The sequence below is a fragment of the Macaca thibetana genome, chromosome 7, assembly GCF_024542745.1.
Source record: "Macaca thibetana thibetana isolate TM-01 chromosome 7, ASM2454274v1, whole genome shotgun sequence".
NCBI lineage: Eukaryota > Metazoa > Chordata > Mammalia > Primates > Cercopithecidae > Macaca > Macaca thibetana.
Window position 1 is genome coordinate 29,768,982 of NC_065584.1, and position 22,777 is coordinate 29,791,758.

The 22,777-nt window shown below is 46.4% G+C and overlaps 3 protein-coding genes across 4 annotated transcripts in view; 2 read left to right on the plus strand and 1 right to left on the minus strand.

Annotated features, from left to right (window-relative positions):
- Positions 1-22,777, plus strand: part of SNW1 (SNW domain containing 1) — a 1,184,582-nt gene that overhangs the window by 1,040,204 nt on the left and 121,601 nt on the right. The window lies entirely within an intron of this gene.
- The window catches only part of ADCK1 (aarF domain containing kinase 1), a 129,671-nt gene that overhangs the window by 67,928 nt on the left and 38,966 nt on the right, over positions 1-22,777 (minus strand). For both annotated transcript variants that reach the window (XM_050798777.1, XM_050798776.1), the window contains one exon: positions 7,008-7,211. In XM_050798777.1, coding sequence (XP_050654734.1) covers positions 7,008-7,211 — 204 coding nt within the window. The remainder of the gene's footprint in view (positions 1-7,007; positions 7,212-22,777) is intronic.
- ALKBH1 (alkB homolog 1, histone H2A dioxygenase) overlaps positions 1-22,777 on the plus strand; it is a 187,471-nt gene that overhangs the window by 1,459 nt on the left and 163,235 nt on the right. The gene's annotated exons all lie outside the window — the stretch shown is intronic.

A 22,777-nucleotide genomic window follows, 5' to 3' on the forward strand; every position in this document is an offset into this window, starting at 1 on the left:
TCATTAAGCAACATATGACTGAATAGGGGACAGAGAGTTGTACCAGTTATCAGAAGCCCAGGTAAAGATGGAACTCTGCCATTTATGAGTCTCTCAAAACCTCAGTTCCTGTTCATATAAAGCACACAGCAGAATACACAGAAATTTTTTTTTTTTTTTTTTTTTTAAGGCAGAGTCTCGCTCTGTGTCCCAGGCTGGAGTGCAGTGGCGCAATCTCGGCTCACTGCAAGCTCCGCCTCCCGGGTTCACACCATTCTCCTGCCTCAGCCTCCCAAGTAGCTGGGACTACAGGCGCCCTCCACCACGCCCAGCTAATTTTTTGTATTTTTAGTAGAGACGGGGTTTCACCATGTTAGCCAGGATGGTCTCAATCTCCTGACCTCGTGATCCGCCTACCTTGGCCTCCCAAAGTCCTGGGATTACAGGCGTGAGCCACCACGCCCGGCCACAGAGATAATTATTAACGTTTACTGACCCTTGCCCTGCAGCAAGCTTGTTCTAGGTGCTCCACAATCTTTAACTCCATCCATCCCCACACCAAGCCTAGGTGGCAGGTAGTGTTATGATTCCAATTTTAGGGATCAGGAAATGGAGGGATAGGACAGAGAGGGTAAGTATCATGCCCAAGGCCACAAAGCCAATATACAAACAGGCAGTTTGGCTCTTGCCTACCGCCAAGGCTCGCTATGAAGCTCCAGGCCGTGTGAAAGCAGACTGAGGGCACACATGTGCAATCCTGGCAGAGGGCCACGAGGGGAATTATGATGGTTAATTTTATATGTCAACCTGGCGGGTCCACGGCACCCAGATATTGGGCCAAGCATTACTCTGGATGTTTCTGTGAGGGGTTTTGTTTTTGTTTTTGTTTTGATACAGGGTGTCACTTTGTCACCTGGGAGGCTTGAGTGCAATGGAATGATCTTGCCTCACTGCAACCTCCACCTCCTGGGTTCAAGGGATTCTCCTGCCTCACCCTCCTGAGTAGCTGGGATTACAGGTGTGCACGACCACACTTGGCTAAATTTTGTATTTTTTTTAGTAGAGACAGAGGTTTCACCATGTTGCCCAGGCTGGTCTTGAACTCCTGACGTCAGGTGATCTGCCTGCCTCAGCCTCCCAAAGTCCTGGGATTACAGGCATAAGCCATTGCACTCAGCTGTGTGAGGGTACTTTTAGGTGACATTTACAGTTTGTTTTATTAATTCAATTTTTTAAAAAATTTTTTTAACAGAGATGGGGTCTCACTCTATTGCCCAGGTTTGTCTCGAACTCCTGGGCTCCAGCAATCCTCCCATCTCAGCCTCCCAAAGTGCTGGGATTACAGGCATGAGCCGCTGTGCCCAGCCAAGATTTACAGTTATATTAGTGGACTGTGAATAAAACAGATTACTCTCCATAGCACGGGTGGGCCCCATGCAGTCAGATAAGGGGCTGAATAGAACAAAGACTGACCTTCCCCAAGCAACAAGGAGTTCTGCCAGCAGGTAACCTTCAAACAGCCTTCAGACTTGAACTGCACCATCGGCTCTTCCTGGGTCTCCAGCCTGCTGCGTCACTCTGCAGATTTTGGACTTCCCAGCCTCTATAACCCACATCAGCCAATTCCTTAACATCAGTTGGTCTCTCTTTCTCTCTCTCTCTCTCTCTCTCCATACACACACACAAGTACACATGCATGCACAAACACACACACACACACACACATTCATATCCTATTGGTTCTGTTTCTCTAGAGAGCCCTGACTTACACAGGAATGAAATCCAGCCCAGCCCTGGCCAACCTGCCATAGACTGGAGGAAGGGATGCAAAAAGAGGGCGCCTTTCCCCCCTCCCATCAAGTTCTCCACGGGACAGCTGTGTGCCCCTCACCAAGGCAGCCCTTCTCCTGCCTTGTCTCTCCACTTCTGCCTTGTTCGTGCTGGTCCTTGCACCTACAGTGCCTTCTCTCTGCCCCACCGCCGAGCAGGATAAACCAGTGATGTTCTTGGAGGAAAGGCTTCTTTATCTCTTTTCTGAACATTTGCTTAAACCTTGAGCAAACAAGACAAACCGCCCTCCCACCGCACCCACAGGCTCTCACGAAACAACTGGATATGAATTATTCTACCTGTTGCACAACGGTACCCCTGCACCTTCTCTCTCCTTCATTCTCATTGAAACCCCAGTCGGATGGTACATCAAGAACACAGAGCACCAGCAACATACACTTGTCCCTAGATACTATGGGGAGCTGTAAAATAAGGTCCCCTGGGAGGAAAGATCAGGGTATGAAAAACTGATAAAACTAATTTCAAAGTACAAAAGCCAAACCACACCACCCAGACACCAATATAAGCATTGACCCTAACAGAGGTATGTCTGTGCTCCATGCCACCAGCTGGCCTCATTTCCTTCAGTTTCTCATGGGATTTTGGAGGTGGAAAGAACTTTATCTGATACAACTATATTCTAAGACATAACTGGATCATTTCTTTTTTTTTTTTTTTTTTTTTTGAGACAGAGTCTCACTCTCTTGCCCAGGCTGGAGTCCAGTAGGCTGATCTCAGCTCACTGCAACCTCCGCCTCCCGGGTTCAAGTGATTCTCCTGCCTCAGCCTTCCAAGTAGCTTGGATGACAGACGCCTGCCACCACACCCAGCTAATTTTTCTATTTTTAGTAGAGACAGGGTTTCACCATGTTGGTCAGGCTGGTCTCAAACGCCTGACCTCAAGTGATCCACCTGCCTCAGCCTCCCAGTGGGATTATAGGCGTGAGACACCATGCACGGCTTGGACCATTTCTTGAAATAGGCTGTAACAAGATCTGACTTGTCTGTATGTCATGGGGGCAGGTATAGATGTGTGTGTGTGTACATGACCAAAGATAACAGCACAGTGCAGTTCACAATTCTACAGATCATCCCTTAATTCCCACGATAACTCTATCCCCAAGCTTCCTACCCACGTCAGACCTCCCCATCTATATCTTCCCCCTCTTTTCAAAGATGACCTCATCTCCCACATTACTAAAAATTCAAGCTATTAGGCAAATTCCTTCAATCACCCAACCACATGCCCCACCCCACTCCGTATATCTCAGTTTCTTCATCCTTCTTTTGATCAGTCCCTCCCCAAGTCCTTCTCTCCCTCAGGCTCACATTCTGAAAAGAACATTCTAGGCCCTTCATAATGTGGCCTCAGCCCCAAACCTACAGTCTCTGCTCCACTATTCACCGGCTGAATGCCACATTGTAATCAACAAGACTTCACTGTTCACTCCGTGCTTTATGCTTTCCTGTCCCTGCACCTCTGCTGAGCCCAGCTTATTAATCAGTACTCACTTCCTCCAACATCCACGTCCTCCAATTCCATCCATCTCTAAGGGGCTGGGTCAGAGGCCACCTGCTTCAGAAAGCCTCCATCTGCCCAAGGCAACCTCTCTCTCTCCTCGGCAAGCTCCTTGAGCACTATGTGGCCATGTATTACCATGATGAGTGAACCTCCCAGGACCCTGGACTGTGAGGACTGGAACAAGGTCATACCCATCCCTGGCTACACCCAAGTGTCCATCACTGTCCTTTTTTGCTAAATACCAACTGCGTAGACCAGGAGGAGAGAGAAGGAATGAAGGAAACGGTGCTCAGGCACAGAATCACTAGCCATTAGAGACTGCGGAGCATCAGAGAACTCCTAACCCCAATGCCACGTCCTCCAACATGGAGCCAAGGGCTCAGGCGCCCAGGGTGGTCAACAGCCTCGTGGCTGAGACCTATGCATACCCATCAGGGTGTAGAGATGTCAGTCTGGGTTCCTTCAACAGCATGAACCATGCCCAAGAGTAGAAAGAGCCCCAGTCTCGTCCACCTGGTCAGGGATCCCTCAAAAGGGAAGGGCCAGGTCTTCACAACCATCCCTGACTTGCAAGCTCAGGCGCCATCTGCTGGCCAAGGTCAGCACTGCATCTGGACCCACAGGCCCAAGGGCAGTCAAGGGGACCAAGGCTGGGAACACCCCCGACCCAGTCCAGAGCCAGGTCACTTTTGAGGAGACAGAAACGACCCCACTTCCCAGAGGCTGGGCTCCTGTTTGCCTCCTGGAACCTGTCTTTCAGGATATAAGCCTAACATCCAAATAAAGGAAAAAGGTAAGTTTCTTTCTGGTAATACTAGCTGAGAAACTTCCAAGATACACACACAGACACACACAACTGCTTTTTTTCCCTGCCAAATAGAAGCTGTTATGTAGAGGACAAATCACCAGCCTGGGAATTAGAGGACGTGAGGTCTCATTCTGTTGCTTGTCATCGGCCCTCCCTTAGCAATGTGGCCCCCAGCACACTCCCTGCCTGAGCCAATGCTATGCAAGGATGGTGCCCCTTCAAGTGTCCTCACCTCTGCACTGATGGTGCCAGCTGATGTGCAGAAATTCTGACTGATCCAGAAATGAATATGAACTGTGGGGTCCAGAAGTACTGCACCCTCAATCTTACCCCCACACCCATGCTGGCAACACCCCACAGGGCCGGGCCCCACCTGCCTGCGACAGGGACGGGTCTGAGGACATAGTGACCTCTAACACTGCTGCTGACCATCCAAGTGTCTCTCTCACCACACCTCCACTCTCTACAGTCTGAGCTTTAGGAGCACTTACGGAATCTCTGAGTCCAAGGTAACCTCAAGCCTATCCGAGGACCGGGACCTAGGAAGGTGGTGAGGCAAGACTGACAGCCTCTTTTAAGCCAGGAATGAAACAGAGCTTTCTACAGGTCTTGGGCTGCCATGGAGCTGAGGATGAGTGGGGCCCACTCAAGCATCCTGGGGGCGAGACTGCTCCCCGAGAAGTGTCATGGGAGGGGCTGGAGGAGGCTGGAAATGCCAAGTGAGTGACATTCCCCCGCCCTCACACCCCCACACGCACCCACCCTTCTTCCCACATGGCCCTGCTCCCCTCCCTCCACCCACACACTGGGAAAGTGTGTCACCAGGGAACAAATGCCATCTTCCCAGGGGGAGGAGGAGGAAGATGGCAGGGAAGACGGAGTGTGTGCCTGTGGGGCCCTGGTAAGAACCCAGAGGGCTCTGAAGAAGCTCCCCAGCTATGAGGGATGCCCCTCAGAACCATGACATGGACAGTGGCCCATTTTCTCAGGGAGCTAAAGAAGCATTGTGGGGCAGGAGCCACATGGCCACTGTGCTCAGGGCTAATCGGCAGGGGGTGGAGGGGATCGGAGAAGGGGCCCTGAAGAGCAGGCGACGTGCTCCAACCCCAAACATTCTTTAGCCAGCTGGGTGGACCACCATGACTGCTGACACTCCAGACTGCCCTCACTCCACCCTGGCTTGGGGACAGCCACTGACATGCCCTTGTCCCACCTCCCTCCCCAGCTCGCCAGACAAGTCAGCCTCCAAGGGTTAACCTGCTGCCTTCTGCTCCTTTTTTCCACCCCCAGAGAGCTGTGCCAGCAATGATGCACTTCACACTGTTATTACCGTGATTTATTTAGTTTTAATTTTGGGGTGAATCTCGTGCTGTTAGAAGCTGGGGGCCAAGAGTCTTGTTAAGAGGCAAAGCCATAAGTGGGCCGGCACTGTGCCAATTCAGTCCCCTCTGCCTAGGGTCCTTCTCTCCTGACCCTGCTCCTCCCAGCTTGCAGCCTGCTCCCAGAAGCCAGCCACAGATCTGGTTTACCTTTCACTCACTGTCCCTCCCTTTGGAGGAAATGTTCCTCAGTGGCAGAGGAGTCAGAGACGTTTCTATGCTCACCCGCTGTGTGATCCAAGCCCCGCATCAGGCCAGGATATCACTGAGAAGCAGGACACCTTTGGATGGATGCTGCGTAGCTGGGGCCGGCTCCACATTAAGGGACCAATGGTCAGGGCTAGCTCCCTGTAAAAAGGGAACCACTGGTCTTTATCAAACCTCTGCCCCACTCTCCCGGCCCTGAGCCAAGTAGCCTAAGGACACTATTTCTAGTTCATCCATTGGCTCTTTAAGCAGCCCCAGGGCACCTGCTAGGTATTGTTTTGGAGCCGTAAATAGAGTAAAAGGACTGTCTTGGTCTTCATCCTCAAAGACTATGACTTGCAGGGAAACCCTTAGACACAACTAATCAATCCACAAGTTGCACAAGTGCAGGGAGCAAAGTTCTGCAGAGCCCAAAGGAGGGATAAGATCGGTCAAGGAAGGGTCACAGAAGACTTCCTAGAAGAGCTTGGGTTTGGACGGGAAACCCAGCACCTAGCACCCTGCCTGGGATTTGCTAGCTGGGTAGACAGATAGGCAGATGGCCTGAAGTCACTTGACAAGTAGAGAAAGAAGCAAAGACACCAGGCAGATGGTAGACCATGGCACAAGCACTGAGGACTAAGAGAACACAGTGAGCTTGAGACAGGTAGCACAATGGGACCAGAACATGGGGAAATAACCATAATAGTATAGAACACCATTACTATACAAATAATAGCTAATATTTGTTGAGCACTTGCTCTACATCAGGTACTACACTAAGCACCTTCTATTCATTATCCCATCTAATCCACACAGCAACCTTATGTGGTGGGCTACAGATAAGGAAAGTGAGGTGCCAAGATCAATCATGTGTGCAAAGTCCAAGCTCTTGGCTCTAGAGTCTAAACCACAGTGTCACTCTGCCACACCAACTTATAGACAGGTAGGTGGAAACCAGATGGGATGGGCTTGAAAGCCCTGCTGAGGATAAAGCTTCAATAAGGCATTAAACCTTCAGTAAGTGACAGATATTATTAGGTTGAACCATATGAATCATATATAGGTTTCAGGTCAGTAACAGTCTCACAGGAACTATTTCATATGGTTGAACTGGTATGTTTCACTGAGGGCCACTGAGATTCCTTCTAACCTCTTTGATTTCAGCACTGAGAGTGGCTGTGACATTTGGTTTTGTGTCACTGGTGGATCCCCAGCACCCTGGCCGAGACTGCAAGAATTCAGCTGGGGCCTTTTCTGAAGCATCCCAACCCAGGCCCATCCCCGCTGCAAAGGTGGGTACCTCCTTGCCCAGATCCTCTCGGATGACCTGGCGGATCTCTTGCATGCTGCTCTGTGGAGCCTGGCTGTGCAGGACCTTCAGCGTGCTGGTGTACTCCTCTGGCAACAGGTAGTCCAGTGCCCCCAGGTGCTGGCCAACCTTGATGAAGGTGCCCCGGTTGGCACAGCAGAGCTCACAGAGACGCCTGGCAGAGCGAAGGTGCACCTGCAGGAAGACAGGCCAGAGCCAGAGAGGTGTGAGTGCAGACTGTTCCCTAGACCTTGTTCCCTTCACCTTCCTGCTCTGCTTGAAAACCCTCATTACCCCACAATGTCCAGGGAAGGCGCATGCACACGCGCACACACACACACACACACACACACACACCTTCTCCCTTGGTGTCCAGCTTCCTGGTACATAGGGCAGTCAACTCCAACCTCATACAGAGGCCGCCCTTCATACATGGCCCAGTGCTTCCTACCTCCTCCTCTTCATCAAAACTTACCTAGTCTGGGTCCCCCTCCCTAGAAATAAGCATTCAAGGCTTTTAACCAAGTCTAACCTACTAATGATTCATTCAAGGGACACGGAGTTAAAGTATTTGCCACCCACCCCTCAGACATACCAATTATGCTTTGTTTGTTTGGATTGCCACGTTTTATAAAACATGGTCATAGGTATTGTATCTTTTAATCTTCACAGCACCTCAGGGAAGCAAGTTTTGCTATCTTTAAAGAAGACAAATTAGGTTGTTTTGTTTCTAAAGAAATTGCTAGGCCGGGTGCAGTGGCTCATGCCTGTAATCCCAACACTTTGGGAGGCTGAGGCAGGTGGATCATGAGGTCAGGAGTTCAAGACCAGCCAGGCCAAGATGGTGAAACCCCATCCCTACTAAAAATACAAAAAAAATTATCCGGGCGTGGTGGCAGGCACCTGTAATCCCAGCTACTTGGGAGGCTGAGGCAGAGAATTGCTTGAACCCAGGAGGTGGAGGTTGCAGCGAGCTGAGATCATACCACTGCGCTCTAGCCTGGGCAACAGAGTGAGACTCCGTCTCGGAAAAAAAAAAAAAAAAAAGAAATCGCTAATAAATATCAAAGGAAGGTCTAGAAACTACTCCAAAATCTAGGGTTCTTTGGTGCAGCAAACTTTAGCAGAGGTCTCTTATTAACTAGAGGAGTCACTGTAGTGAGGGGTATGAGGCACATGGAGAAGGCATCTGGGCAGGTTGTCTAGGACAGAGAGCAGCCTTAATTCACATCTGGGTGCTCACCGGTCCTTCCAGAGTTGGAAGGTGGCCCCATCTGCCCCCAGGCTGCATATCCACAGTCATCCCTGCAGCCCAACTGAGGGCCTTGGTACTATAAGAGTCCTACCTTCTAAGAGCTAAGCCTCTGAGGCAGGATGAGGCCATGGGCACATGCAGAAGACAAAGGACCCCAGTACCCTGTGGGGACCTGGCACCTGCCTTCTCCCAACTCAGTCAACCAAGAGAGTGAACCACGAGGATGGACTTACACTTTTCAGTGCCACGTAGGATGCTGATGTAATTAACACATATTGGGGGCCATAAAATCATGTGAGGAGTTAAATAACAGTTGACAACAAAGGTGGAAGAAGCGTTCAAAGATCCTATATAATTAGTTGCCAAGTGAATCACACAGGAAATTTAGAAATTAAGAGGAGTTTTTTTGTTTTTGTTTTTGTTTTAGCTCCCACATATAAGAGAGAACATGTGATATTGGAGGTAGAGTGGAAAAACAGATAACAAACTAGGAAATACGGGTGGTGGGAAGGGCGAGGATGAAGAGAAGTGGATTAAAGGGTACAAACATAAAGTAAACTTGAAGGGATAAATTCAATGTTTGAGAGCAGAGGAGAATGACTATATTTAGAAAACTGCATTATACTCAAGTGATAGCTACCCTAAATACCCTGACTTAATCACCACACATTATAAATGTGTAAGAATTTCCCAGGTACTCCATAAATTTGCACAATTTTTTTTTTGAGAAAGGGTCTCGCTGTGTCTCCCAGAGTGGAGTGCAGTGGCATAATCATGGCTCACAGTAGTCCCCATCTCCCAGGCTCAAGCGATCCACCCACCTCGGCCTCCCAAAGTGCTGGGATTACCATCATGAGCCACCACGCCCAGACTGCTGCTGCCCAGAAGAAACTGCTGCAGCCCTGAACACCCTCAACCTAGCAGCCAAAGGGCCCATCCGCCCACCTCCTGCCACAGCAGAGGAGATGCCTCACACTCCAGGCACTACCAGGCCATCCTTAGGCCCGCAGGGGGCCTGTCCACTTCGAGCTTTGCGAGACATTTTTTCTTTTTGAGACACCTAGGCTGCAGTGCAGTAGTGCAGTCTCAGCTCATGGCAACCTCTGTCTCCCAGATGCAAGCGATTCTCCTGCCTCAGCCTCCTGAGTAACTAATTTTAGGCGCACACCACCACGCCCGGCTAATTTTTGTATTTTTAGCAGAGATGAGGTTTCACTATGTTGGCCAGGCTGGTCTTGAACTCCTGACCTCAAGTAATCCGCCCGCCTTGCCCTCCCAAAGTGCTAGGATTATGTAATGAGTTTTAATCTGCCTCATATTAGTGAAAAGCATTGTCATAGCCAGCTTGGTTTGGGGTTTGGGAGGGAGGCAATGAATAGCTAATAAGATCAACTCAGTGTTGATTAGTTATTGATTAGGCAAGATGGAGTCAAAGCAATCCCTTTACCCACATCTAAAGCCCCAAGAGCAGGGGCCCTAGTCCCCAAGCTAGGCAGAAAGCTATCAATGTCAGACTGAATCCATGGGGCTCCCCATGAGAACTGGGCAATATCTCCAATGGGGCTTAGGGTCATGTAAGTGACAGAGAGGAACGAGACCATCAGACAGTCATATATACACACCCCACACACAGAGAGACAGGCAGACACAGAAAGAGAAGGCGACAGACCCCAAACTGACCTTTGATTAATTCTTCTAGTCAGAAACTTAAGCCCTAAAGGAATGAAATGTTAACAGTGGTATCTCTGGGGTGTGAAATTATAAGAGTACTTTTTTCTTCTATATAGGTTTTCTGTATTTCCCAAATTTCTTTTTTCTGGACACAGAATCTCATTCTGTCAACCAGGCTGGAGTGCAATGGCGTGATCTCGGCTCACAGTAGCCTCTGCCTCCCGAGTTCAAGTGATTCTCCTGCCTCAGCCTCCCAAGTAGCTGGGACTACAGAGGCCCGCCACCATGTCTGGCTAATTTTTGTATTTTTAGTAGAGAAGGGGTTTTTCACCATGTTGCCCAGGCTAGTATCGAACTCCTGAGCTCAAGTGATCCACTCGCCTTGGCCTCCCAAAGTGCTGGGATTACAGGTGTGAGCCACTACGCCTGACCTGTATTTCCCAAATTTCTTATGAATAATAAATATTATGATAATGTGGGAAATTTTTTTATCATCCCTTTTCAGCATCTTCTGAGAATGGAAAGTCCAGCTGATCATTTTTTTCAGCTTTAAATGGACAAGATTCTGCGCGCAGACTGGACCAGTTTTGATCAGAGAGAATCCAGCATCTCTTTGCTAATCTGGCAGGGTCCCACGGCACACATGTGTGCTGTCCATCAGAAAAATGAAACTGTAACTCCTCATCCCCAAGAAATCAGGCCCACAGTCTGCAAGTTCTCTTTTCCAGATGTTAACCTTTACGTTGTCATTTAGACAGCAAAGTAAAGCTCATCATGTCTTAGGGGGAAAAAACGAGGTACAGTTTGTAAACATATTAAAAGAATTTAACCTCAGACTGAACCCCACCCTGACCACACATAGTTCTGTAGTTAAGAACACAGGACTTCAGAGTGTCTCAGGCTACATCCCAACTTTACCACAGAGAAGCTGGTGGACTTGGGCAAATTACGTAACCTTTCCCTACTTCAGTTTTTTCATCTATAAAAGTAAGATAATAATAGTACCTACACCTCATAGGGCTGCTATGAAGATTAAATAAGGTGAGGTAATATACGTATCCATTTAGCCAGAGCTGGTACTTCTATACTTACTACAAGGGTATTGGGATTTGTTTCAATCACATGCGGTAAGACACACAAACACAGAAATGATTACCATGAAAGCAGAAGCCTTTACTGACAAGTCTCTAGAAATAGATGGCATGATGGCATGCCATGCCAGGCCACGTGGGGAAAGAAGCACCAGAATTAAAGGCAGAGGGGGAAAGCAGGAAAATGTGGACAAGAGCCTTTGCTGCTATTCCATGTGAAGGAATGGTCAAGGCAGGGTAAACAGGATAGGACTGGTTACTTTGAATAATTTCACTGGGCTCTGGGGCATAGGAGCTGTCCCTAGTTGTCTACTACCTAATGATGGGGGAATTAGGGCAGGAGAATAGTAGTACAGAGTAAAAGAGCCTGATGAAGTAGGTGGTTGTGAGGTATGGGCTCTGAATTGGTTGATTTGCATATGAAAAGCACACTCCCCTGAGTGGGTGGCTCACGCCTGTAATCCCAGCGCTTTGGGGGGCCAATGCAGGTGGATCACCTGAGGTCAGGAGTCCAAGACCAGCTTGGCCAACATGGTGAAACCCTGCCTCTACTAAAAATACAAAAAAATTAGCTGGGTGTGGAGGCAGGCACCTATGATCCCAGCTACTCAGGAGCCTGAGGCACAAGAATCGCTTGAACCCGGGAGGCAGAGGTTGTAATGAACCAAGATCACACCACTATACTCCAGCCTGGATGACAGAGTGAGACTCCATCTCAAAAGAAAAAAAGCACACTCCCAAGAGAGCTGCTACCTATCTCTAAGAATTAGTTGACCCTGGGAGCAGCAGTCCCTCCAATGCTAGCAAAACCAAGATGTCAAAGCACCAGAAAATACAGAAAATAAAAAATAGGATTAATCCAATACTCTAACTATACTTCCTTGGGGATCTCATCCAGTATCATGGCTGTAAATACCATCTTCACATTGATATACACAGATGTGTATCTCCTGCCCAGACCTCTCCTCTGACTGGAGCTTGCTGATTACAGCTGCCTCTCTAACATCAATTACTCCGATATCCAACAGGCTCTTCAAACTTAGCCTGACTTTCCCACCACTCCCACTACCACCAAACCTGTTCTTCCCACAGTCTTCTCCACCTTAGGAAATGGCAAGGTTAAACTTGGACTTTTTCAGGCCATAAATCATGATGTCAACCTTGACATTTCTTCCAAAACAGGAACTAAAATTACCTTCCCATCTGAAAAACTGGACAGCATATATAGAACAATGGTGTTCAAGACACTTGACATTAGGCAAGGAAGAAGAGTGATTCCCGAAAGATGAGAAAGAAACGAGGTGAACATGATGAATGCCCCAGTTCACTGCACTGGGAGCTCCCAGGCTGAAGTGGCACGGAGGGGAAGCCAGGCAGTGACCGGAAGACTCCTCAATTGAGGAGATAGAGCTGAGAGTCCAGAAAGAGTTCAAAGGACAGAGTAGCGAAGAGGAGAGAGCTGTACAAAGAAAGAACACGAAAGGTCTGCAGAGATCCCACTGCATATACAGCTGAGTACCGATCAGCACCTGCATACCCAAAAATGGTCTGAGTCCAGGAAAAGAACAACCCAAAAGGTTTAGGGTTAACAGTACCCAGCATCCACATAGGACCTATTTCCACCTGCCAAACTGAAAAAAAAAACTCATCATTCATGGGACATTTGTGGCAATATCCAGAAGGGCTTTGCATCAGTAATGGCATATATCCCAAAACAAATACTGTTCCATTCCCATCTAACAAATATTAAAAGCAAGATCTGAAAAAAGCAAACTACTTCAAGTAACTTAACTGTGTCCTAGAACAAAGCTCAATATTTATAAGAATACAAAAATATCTACCACCCTAAAAATAAAAGCACAATGCCAGGCACAGTGGCTCACACCTGTAATCCCAGCACTTTGGGAGGCCAAGACAGGCAGAGCACCTGAGCTCAGGAGTTCAAAACCAGCCTAGGCAATATGGCAAAATTCCATCTCTACAAAAAATACAACAATTAGCTAGACACGGTGGCACGCACCTGAAATCCCAGCTACTTGGGAGGCAGAGGCAGGAGAACTGCCTGAGCCCAGGAGGCAAAGGTTGCAGTGAACCAAGGCCTGGATGACACAAAAGAGACAGAAAGAGAATCCTATCAAACTTTTAGAGATGAAAAACATAATGCATGAGATGAAAAGCACACAAGATGCGATTAATGGCAGATTAGACATTGCAGGGGGAAAAAAAGTATCAGGCCAGGCATGGTGGCTCACACCTGTAATCCCAGCACGTTGGGAATCCAAGGGGGATGATGGATTGCCTGAGCCAGAGATTTTGAGACCAGCCTGGGCAACATGGCAAGACCCTGTCTCTAAAAAATATATATATATAAAAGATTAGTGAACTTGAAAACCTGGCAACAGAAACTATTCAGAATGAAACACATAGAAGTAAAAATAATTTTTTTTTAGTGAAAAGAACATCAGTGAAACGTGGAACAAATTCAAGCAGCCTAGTAAATATGTAGTTGAAGTCCCCAAAGGAGAAGAGATGAGGAGTGAAATTTATATATATTTATAATTAAATATATATAAATTATAATTAAATATATAAATATATATTTAAAGAAAATGGCTGAAATTCTTTTCAAATTTGTTTTTTTTAAATGTATAAACTAATAAATTCAAGGACCTCAACAAGCCCCAAGCACAAGAAACATGAAGAAAGCTACATAATTTTTTAAAACAATTTATACAGAGAAAAAAGATACAGACAGAAGAATAAAGATAAGAATGATGGCAGATTTTTCACTGGAAACAATACAAGCAGACGTTAGTATAGTAACATCTCTGAAAACAAAGAATTCTAAACCCAGCAAATTTTTCAAAAATAAAGGTATAAAAGTTCTTGCAGACATAGGAAAACTGATAGATTTCATATCCCTGTACTACAAGAGATGTCAAAGAACCGGCCAGGTGCAGTGGCTTACACCTGTAATCCCAACACTTTGGGAGGCAGAGGCAGGCGGATCAGGAGGTCAGGAGTTTGAGACCAGCCTAGCCAATATGGTGACACCCCGTCTCTACTAAAAATACAAAAATTAGCCGGGCGTGGTGGCATGAGCCTGTAGTCCCAGTTACTCGGGAGGCTGATGCAGAAGAATCGCTTGAACCTGGGAGGCAGAGGTTGCAGTGAGCCAAGACCACACCACTGCACTCCAGCCTGGGTGACAGAGCGAGACTCCATCTCAAAAAACAAGTAAAAAATAAATAAAAACTAAAGAACCTTCAACAGGCAGAAGAAAAATGAAACCAGATAAAAATATGAATCTATATAAGGGAACAGAGAGACCAGAAATAACAACTTTATGAGTAAATACACAAGAACTTTTTTATACTTTATATATCTTTAAAAGAAAAAGATTGCTTAACCAAATTAATAACAATGTAATGTGGTGTTTATAACATAAAGGCATGTATTACATCGATAGCATAAAACTTGGGAAGAAATGAAAGTATACAATTTTAAGATTCTTATACGATTTTAAGATACAACATTTTGGGAGGCCGAGGCGGATGGATCATGAGGTCAGGAATTCGAGACCAGTCTGGCCAATATGTTGAAACACTGTCTTTACTAAAAATACAAAAATTAGCCAGGCATGGTGGCACGCACCTGTAATCCCAGCTACTTGGGAAGCTGAGGCAGAAGAATCGCTTGAACCTAGGAGGCGGAGGTTGCAGTGAGTCAGGATCGCGCCACTGCATTCCAGCCTGGGCGACAGAGCAAGACTCCATTTCAAAAAACAAAAAAGACCCAAATGTATACCACCCAAAAGAAATGCTCTTCAAATATAAAAACACAAATAGGTTAAATGTATTAAGTTGGTGCAAAATAGCTGTCTTCATTAAAAGTAATGGCAAAAACAGTGATTACTTTTGCACCAACCCAATAGAAGGATAAAAAAAGATATATCAGGCTGGGCGCAGTGGTTCACACCTGTAATCCCAGCACTTTGGGAGGCCGAGGCAGGTGGATCACAAGGTCAGGAGATGGAGACCATCCTGGCTAACATGGTGAAACCCCGTCTCTACTAAAAATACAGAAAAAAAAAAAGTAGCCAGGCATGGTGGCAGGCACCTGTAGTCCCAGCTACTCGGGAGGCTAAGGCAGGAGAATGGCGTGAACCCGGGAGGCGGAGCTTGCAGTGAGCAGATATGGCACCACTGCACTCCAGCCTGGGCAACAGAGCGAGACTCCGTCTCAAAAAAAATTTTAAAAAAAGATGTATCATGCCAATGCTAATCAAAAGAAAGATGAAACAGCTATATTTATAGCAGACAAAATTGATTTCAGAGAAAAGAATATTATTAGGGATAAAGAAAATCATTTCATAACAATAAAGGGATCAATCCATCAAGAGGATATACTATCCTAAACATTTATGCGCCCAATAACACAGCTTCAAAATACATGAAGCAAAAAAACTAAAGGAACTGCAAAGAGAAACAGAAAAATCCACTTTATAGGCAGGGATTTCAGTATCTTCTCAATACATGATATAACAGATAGAAAATAAGTAAGGATATAAAAGACTTGAACACTATCAACTAATCTGAAGTGGCATTTATAGAACACTCTGTCCAACAACAGCAGAATATACATTATTTTCAAGTATAAAAGGAACATTTGCCAAGAGAGACCATATTCTTTTTGTTTGTTTTTTGAGACATGGTTTCACTGTGTCTTCTAGGCTGAAGTATAGTGATACCATCATTGTTTACTGCAGCCTTGAACTCTTGGCCTCAAGGGATTTTCCTGTTTTGGCCTCCCCAGTAGCTGAGACTACAGGCACACACCGCCACACCTAAGTAATTTTTTTACATTTTTTGTTGAGTCAGAGTCTCACTATGTTGCCCTCAACATATGCTGGTCTCAATCTCCTGGCCTCAAGTGATCCTCCTGCCTCAGCCTTCCAAAGCACTGGGATTACAGGCATGAGCCACCACATGCAGCTGACAGACCACATTCTGAGTCATAAAGCAGATCTCAGGAAACTTAAAAGGATCAAAATATATAAAATATTTTCACTGACCACAATGGAACCAAAGTATAAATCAATAACCACAAAATCTCTGGAAAATTCCCAAATATTTGAAAACCAAGGCCGGGTTCAGTGGCTCATGCCTGTAATCCTAGCACTTAGGGAGGCTGAGGTGGAAGGATCACTTGAGGCCAGGAGTTCGAGACCAGCCTGGGCAACAGAGTGAGAGCCCTTCTTTACAAAAAATAAAAATAAAGAAAAATTAGCCAGGCGTGGTGGCAATCGCCTGTAGTCCCAGCTACTTGAGTGGCTGAAAGGTTCGGGAGCACTGCTTGAGCCCAGGAGGTCAAGGTTGTAGTGAGCCATCATCATGTCATCATTGCACTCCAGCCTCAGCAACAAAGTGAGACTCTATCTCAAAAAAAAAGGAAGAAAACTAAATAACACAGTTATTGCAATGACCCGAGATTGTGCCACTGTCCTCCAGTCTGGGCCATACAGCAAAACTCCATCTTAAATAAATTAATTAATTGATTGCTTAAATTAAATTAAATTAAAATAAATTAAATGCATGAAGTCTTTCACACACATTATCTCACCTGACCCAGGTAAGAGCCCTTGAGATAGGTACTATCATTCTCCTCATTGCACAGATGAAAGAAGTTGGGCTCCAAAAAGTTAGAGGTCTTACCAAGGTTACTCAGCCAGTAAATAGTAGATTCAGGGTTTGAAACATTGTCTTCTAATTGCAAAACATCTGTCTTTCTCTACACTCTGCTGCCTGTCCACACCGTTACACATTCCTCATAAGTTAGAAGAAAAAGCAAGTGATGTTACTGCCTTCCACAATCCCAGGATGAAGGGCAGAGCAAGGAGTTCCTTTCCCCCAGGGTGGCTCAAAATCCCCCTTTTGTCTGAGCCTCTCTTGGAGAAGATGGGGTTTCTGCCCATGCAGTAGCTCCATGGATATGATCAGCTGCTCTGCTTCGGGTCCACAGAAGAAAGAGCAGGGAAGCAACCCTAGACATGACCAGGTTGCAACCAAACGAGGCTGGGACCCAGTGAGAGGCCCAGAGCAACAGAGCTTTCCAACGTCAAGGACAATGATTTGACCGTTCCCCAGTGGGAAGGCCTTCTTCCCACCAGCCCCCACTCCACCCTTTCTTAGCAGGGATCAGCTGGGCAGACCCCAGGAGGGTCTCTGTTGGAGGATCCAGAACAGACGTTTTTCCCAAAAACCAGTCAGGATGTGGAATCACAGATGATTCACTCAACGAGAGCCACCTGCCCATCACAAGACACCCAGAAAGCCCTCCACACTCCTGTCTTGAATCATACAGGGGTCAGCTCAAAGCCCCATCACACCAGGCCTGGCTTCCAGGACAGCCATGGACTCCTCCTGCTTCTCAAGGCTTCCCTGGGTCCCCCTCAGGGTCACCCAAAGGGAACTGTTACCCAGGGTCCTGCATGGCTGGATTAAGATGGGGAGAGGACCATAGCATAGCTTTGGGTCTAGGCTCTGACTAGGCCCTGCTTTCTGAGACTATAGGAGAGGCAGCTGTGAGAAGAGGGGGCTGGCACCAGCCGGCTATTGAGGTCCAGTCTAAGAACGAGGTTCAGGGTGGGTGGGAGAAGATACACTGCCTTAGGGGAGCAGAGATGGTCGGAAGAAGATGTTATAGTGACGTTCCAGTCAGAGGAGCAACTAAGCAAAATGGCCAAGAGAGGCCCCATGTGGCAGCTGGTCCTTGGGGAGCCACAGCCAAGCCTCTAGGGCTGCATCACACACCCAAACCAAAATGAACTTCTCGGGAGTGTAAAGTATGATAGCAAAAACTGCCCCAGAGCCGCAGGTAGTTACAGATCCAGCACCGTCTCACACCTGGTTATTAGTACTGTGGGACTTTTCATTATGAAATTACAAATTCCAGGAGCACTTCAAACCCAAATGATTCCAGAGCATACCATGGAGAAGAAAGAGAAGCAACTATTTCTGAGGGGCAACTCTGAGGCATACTTCAGAAGGAGTGAGCAGGGGATGATTTTGTGTCTGTGTCCATCAAGAACCTAGAAAGACAATGCAATTTAAAAAGGAACATTTTGGCCGGGCGCACTGGCTCATGCCTGTAATCCCAGCACTTTGGGAGGCCAAGGTGGGCAGATCACTTGAGGCCAGGAGTTCGAGACCAACCTGGCCAACATGGCGAAACTCCATCTCTACTAAAAATACAAAAATTAGCCGGGTGTGGTGGTACATGTGCCTGTAGTCCCAGCTACTCAGGAGGCTGGGTCAGGAAAACTGCTTGAACCCGGGAGGTAGAGGTTGCAGGGAGCTGAGATTGTGCCACTGCATTCCAGCCTAGGGGACAGAGCAAGACCCAGTCTCAACAAAAAGGAAAAAAAAAAAGGAACATTTTAACTGAGCTACCATCACGGATTAAGTATTTACTATGTGTTAGGCCCTACTCTGAACCCTTTATACATGTATTTTCTCATTTAATTCCATAACCATCCTATATGGTAGGCACAATTATTATCCTCTCTTTTAAAGTTGGTGAAGTTAAGCCTCAGAAAGGTTAAATGGTTCGGCCAAGGCCACACAGCTAATTAGTGGCAGAGCTGGGATCTGAATCCCGGCAGTCTAACTCCAAGACGATAATGAAATACCTCTTAGAGTACCAGTATACCTCAGAAGAAAAAGTTTTGAATCAAGACTCAAGGGACCTGGATTCTGGGACAATTCTGCCAATTACTGCCCCTACTTATGCAATCCTGAACAAATCATCTCAGTTTCTTGGACCTCAGCTCATCTGTAAATTGAGAGGTTGAGCAGAGTCAGGAATAGTAAGCGAGTGCATATGTGCCTCTCCTTCGTTACTGCGCCCGTGGCACACATCAGACATCACTAATCAACCACAGCATGCACTCAGTGAGTCCAGGCGACGACTTGCTTATTCTCCCACCTGTACTCAACTACTACTAATCAACTGGAGTTTGCAAATGAAATGTCTTTGCTTTCCCAGAGCTAGATGTTTCTAAGATGTCTTCTGACTCTAAAAACCTACAACTGTTACGGGGGTTCTAAAGACAACATTTTAATTCTAGCCCCAACTCTAAGTAGATTGTTGTCTCTATGCCTCAGTCTTCCTTCTGCAAGATGGACAGTCTGTCCCACCATCATCTATGTGGTCAGCTCCACTTTCTCCCCTGTCCCAGTGAACTACACTCCAGGTCAACGCTCAATCTGAGTTACACAGACCGAGTCTGCTCTCAGTGGACCTGGCAGGGCCTGCTCCCCACACTGCCACTCTAAGGGAGTCCGAGAGAGGAGAGAGCTAAGACCAAAGCCACTGACAAGATAGGATGAAGGGACACCGGTTCCTTTGCATTAAGCACTGTTTCCAGAAGGTTCCAGTCAAAATGAGAATATTCCCTAGAGGTGGTAACATAAGAAATTATGATCAGGCCAGGTGCGGTGGCTCACGTCTGTAATCCCAGCATTTTGGGAGGTCAAGGTGGGTGAACCATGAGGTCAGGAGATCAAGATCATCCTGGCCAACATGGTGAAACTCTGTCTCTAGTAAAACAAAAAATAATTAGCCGGGTATGGTGGTGTGTGCCTGTAGTCCCAGCTACTTGGGAGGTTGAAGCACAAGAATTGCTTGAACCCAATTGCTTGAACATCCAGGCAGAGGTTGCAGTAAGCCAAGATTACGCCACTCCAGCCTGAGCAACAGTGAGACTCTGTTTCCAAAAAAAAAAAGAAAGAAAGAAATCATGATCAGTCATTGATATCCTGGCAGGAGTTTCTTTACCTGTTTCTTTCCAGCCAGAGCAACTAACCTAGAGCAGATTTCTATGAAATGGGACAGTTTCCAAATGTAAGTTCTGTTTCAGAGAAGCCCATCCTAAAAGGAAGGTGGCAGATGGGGGTATCTGGAGAGGGCAGTTGCTAGTGGCTAAGAAAGCTTAATGAACATACTACATACAACAGAAAACATAAAACATACTACACAGCTACCAAGGATACTTGCATTTTAATAAAGAACAGATTTTAAGCCAAAGGAATTACTTTCTAATGGTGGAATTACAAGCATCAGTAATGATTTAGGGAAGAATTAAGCAAAGAAAGTTGTTCCAGAATCCCTGAAATCCCAACAAATGAGCTGATATGACTGTACAAGCCCTCAGCAAACAGCAAATGAGCTGCAAATTTAAGGGATTAATAATATTATTACTGGCAACTTGTGACTCCGCCTGCCAGTGAGCAAGCCTGCCACCAACAGACAAACCCAGATGCCCACAGGAGCCCAGGACACGTACTCTTTGGTCTGGAAAGCATCCATTTGGGAACCCAGTTGCCAGAAAAGCTGAAGAGAACCCTTCCCTCCATCTGCCCCTTAATCACACACACTGAGAAGATGCATAATTAATTTGTTCTCAACAGTTGTTCAGCAGCTAGAAGAGTGAGGGCATCTCTGGAATGGAAATTGCAGACAAGAAAAACAAGCATTAGGCCGCGAGCAGAATGCAGCAGCCAGCCTGCTTCCCTTCCCCGCCACGCTTGCTCAGACCACGGGCCCGAATGTGGGACAGGACTCTTTTTCATTTCCTCACAGTCTTGGGCTCTTGGGGGCTGGTGGGAAAGAACAGAAAACAAAACTTTGGCCAGACAAGGTTACTCATGCCTGTGATCCCAGCATTTTGAGAGTCTGAGATGGGAGAATCACTTGAAGCCAGGAGTTTGAGACCAGCCTGGGCAACTTAGTAAGACCCCATGTCTACAAAAAAAATTTTTAATTAGGAGTAGTGGCACACACCTGTGATCCCAGCTACTCAGGAGGCTGAGGCAGGAGAATCACTTGAGTCCAGGAGGTGGAGGTTGCAGTGAGCCATGTTTCAGCCACGGCACTCCAGCCTGGATGACAGAAAAAGACCTGGTCTCAAAAAAAAAAAAAAAGAAAGAAAGAAAAGAAAAAGAAAAACTACCCTCAGCCAGGCACGGTGGCTCACACCTGTAATCCCAGCACTTTGGGAGGCCAAGGCAGGTGGATCACTTGAGGTCAGGAGTTCGAGACAAGCCTGGTCAACATGGTGAAACCTGTCTCTACTAAAAATACAAAAATTAGCTGGGCGTGGTGGCACACATCTGTAATCCCAGCTGCTCTGGGGGCTGAGGCAGGAGATTTGCTTGAACCCAGGAGATGGAGATTGCAAGATCGTGCCACTGTACTCCAGCCTGGGTGACAGAGTGAGACTCCATCACAAAAAAAAAAAAAAAAAGAAAAAAGAAAGAGAGAAGGAAGGAAGGAAGGAAGGAAGGAAGGAGGGAGGGAGGGAGGGAGGGAAAGAAAGAGAGAGAGAGAAAAGAAAGAGAAAGAAAGAAAGAAGGAAAGAAAGAAAGAAAGAAAGAAAGAAAGAAAGAAAGAAAGAAAGAAAGAAAGAAAGAAAGAAAAGAAAAGAAAAGAAAAGAAAAGAAAAGAAAAGAAAAGAAAAGAAAAGAAAAGAAAAGAAAAGAAAAGAAAAGAAGAAAGAAAGAAGAGAGAGAGAGAGAAGAGAGAGAAAGAACCCTGAAAGATACAGGGAAGAAGGCCTCACTCTAACCTCAGAGAGACAGCTAAAATAGGCACAAAGCTCAGGGACAATGTGAAGACCAACAGGCAGCACATTTCGGGGACAAGTGAACACACATAGAAATGAGATGAAATTAAAGAACTCCTGTTAATATCATTAGCTGAGATAATCACATGATAATTTAGAAAAATGTCAGTTTTTAGAGATGCACACTGAAACTACAGGTGAAATGCCATGATTTCTATAATTTGCTTAAATTTGTCAGCAAAAAAATAATAATAATAATAAAAGAATTATGGCAAATTTTTTGTTTGTTTGTGTGTTGTGTTTGATTGTTTTACAGAGACAGGATCTCACTCAGCCGCCCAGGCTGGGGTACAACGAGCTATGGTGCCATCATAGCTCTCTGCAGTCTCGAACTCCTGGGCTTAGGTGATCTTCCTGCCTCAGCCTCCCAAGTAGCTGGGACTACAGCTGGTCTAAAACTCCAGGCCTCACGTGATACTCTTGCCTCAACCTCCTAAAGTGCTGGGATTACAGGCATGAGCCACCATGCCTGGCCTGGCAAATTTTTCTTTTCTTTTTTTTTTTTTGAGACAGAGTCTCATTCTGTCACTCAGGCTGGAGTGCAGTGGTGTGATCTTGGCTTACTGCAACCTCCGTCTCCCAAGTTCAAGCTATTCTCCTGCCCCAGCCTCCCAAGTAACTGGGATTACAGCCACACACTCACACCTGGCTAATTTTATTTATTTATTTATTTAATTTTTTTTTTTTTTTTTTTTTTTTTTTTTTTTTTGTATTTTTAGTAGAGATGGGGTTTCACCATGTGGTCCAGGTTGGTCTTGAACTCCTGACCTCAAGTGACACACCTGCCTCAGCCTCCCAGCCAAAGTGCTGGGATTACAGGCCCGAACCACCAAGCCTGGCTTGGTAAATTTTAAATCTAGGTGCCAGGTATAGGGGCTCAGCCTATTATTGTCCACACTTTTTAATTACATTTGAAATTTTTTATAGAGTTTTTTTTTTCCCCCCTAAAGATCCAATAGCAGATTCCAGCCTGCTGTTCCTAACTCTTCACTGTGGCTTAGGAGGCCCTGTGTTCTTGACCTGAGCTCCCAGGGTTCCTCCAGGCCAGTGGTCCATACAG